At 69.2% G+C, this 1,205-nt stretch overlaps 1 protein-coding gene across 1 annotated transcript in view; it reads left to right on the top strand.

Annotated features, from left to right (window-relative positions):
• The window catches only part of AP3D1 (adaptor related protein complex 3 subunit delta 1), a 25,498-nt gene that overhangs the window by 11,390 nt on the left and 12,903 nt on the right, over window positions 1-1,205 (top strand). The window contains 2 exon segments of the mRNA XM_027769585.1: window positions 122-173; window positions 175-374. Of these exon segments, the coding sequence (XP_027625386.1) occupies window positions 122-173; window positions 175-374 (252 nt within the window).

Genomic DNA, 1,205 nt, shown 5'->3' with positions numbered 1-1,205 from the left:
TGGGGGCCCTCCCCAGCCCTGCCCAGTCCTCCCCGCCCGGCTCCCAGTGGGGGGCCTCCCCAGCCCTCCCCCGCCCAACTCCGAGGGGTGGTCCTGACTGGCTCCCGCCCTGGTCCCCCAGGTACATCAGCGTCCCGGTGGAGCTGACGCGGCTGGGGGGGCGCCGCCCCGGCCCTGGAGGGCACCCGTCATGGCCATCTCATCGCTGCCCAGATGCTGGACGTGGCCATCCGTGTGAAGGCCATCCGCAAGTTCGCGGTGTCCCAGATGTCCGCGCTGCTCGACAGCACACACCTGGTGGCCAGCAGCACGCAGCGCAACGGCATCTGCGAGGTGCTCTACGCCGCCGCCTGGATCTGTGGGGAGTTCTCCGAGTGAGTGGGTCCTCCTGGATCTGTGGGGAGTTCTCCGAGCGAGTGGGTCCTCCTGGATCTGTGGGGAGGTCTCCGAGTGAGGGGGTCCTCCTGGATCTGTGGGGAGTTCTCGTAGTGAGGGGGCCCTCCTGGATCTGTGGGGAGGTTTCCGAGTGAGTGGGTCCTCCTGGCGTGGGGTCCCCGAGTGAGCGGGCCTTACCAGTACGCTGCGTGCCCATGTGGGAGCCGCCCTTGTGACTCTGCAGACCTTCATGCCCACACATCTCCCGGGCAGCCCGGTGCTCGCCTCGCTCCTGCTGTCCACGCCCTGCCCTGTCAAGCTTCTATGTGCTGCCTGCCATGGTGTGGCACTGGCGGCCGCGGGCAGGGCCCCCCAGAGCGGGCTGTGAAAAGGCTCTGCTCCCTGGCTCCTTGACGCCCCCGCCGGCGGGATGTAGCCCCTGGCCCGTCCACCTTGCACGTCCTGTGTAGCCGGAGTGTCAACTGGCAACGGGGCGTGGGGGATGTTGGACTCCAACCTACCTGCTGCCGGTGGCCCTTCTGGACTCACCTCTCTGGGGCCGTCGATCCCCCACCTCGGGCACGTTTGGCCTGGGGACGGCTGCACAGAGATCAGGACTGCCCGTCGGGAGGCGGCGCGACTCGGCACCCTCCCCGCCACCACGCTGGGCCTGCCGCGGAGCTGCCCAATCCCCTAGCATCCCCGTTGTCACCGGGCCCAACTGCTTTTGCCTGTCTGTGCTCCCCCCACTGGCCAAGGTGCGCGCCCTCCCGAGTCCCAGGGCCCCCGGCCAGCTTGGGGACGTGGCTTCTGGCGTCTTACTTGCGGGG

The sequence above is a fragment of the Tupaia chinensis genome, unplaced genomic scaffold, assembly GCF_000334495.1.
Source record: "Tupaia chinensis unplaced genomic scaffold, TupChi_1.0 Scaffold149964_2, whole genome shotgun sequence".
Classification (NCBI taxonomy): Eukaryota; Metazoa; Chordata; class Mammalia; order Scandentia; family Tupaiidae; genus Tupaia; species Tupaia belangeri.
This window is presented reverse-complemented; position numbering and strand designations above follow the sequence as displayed.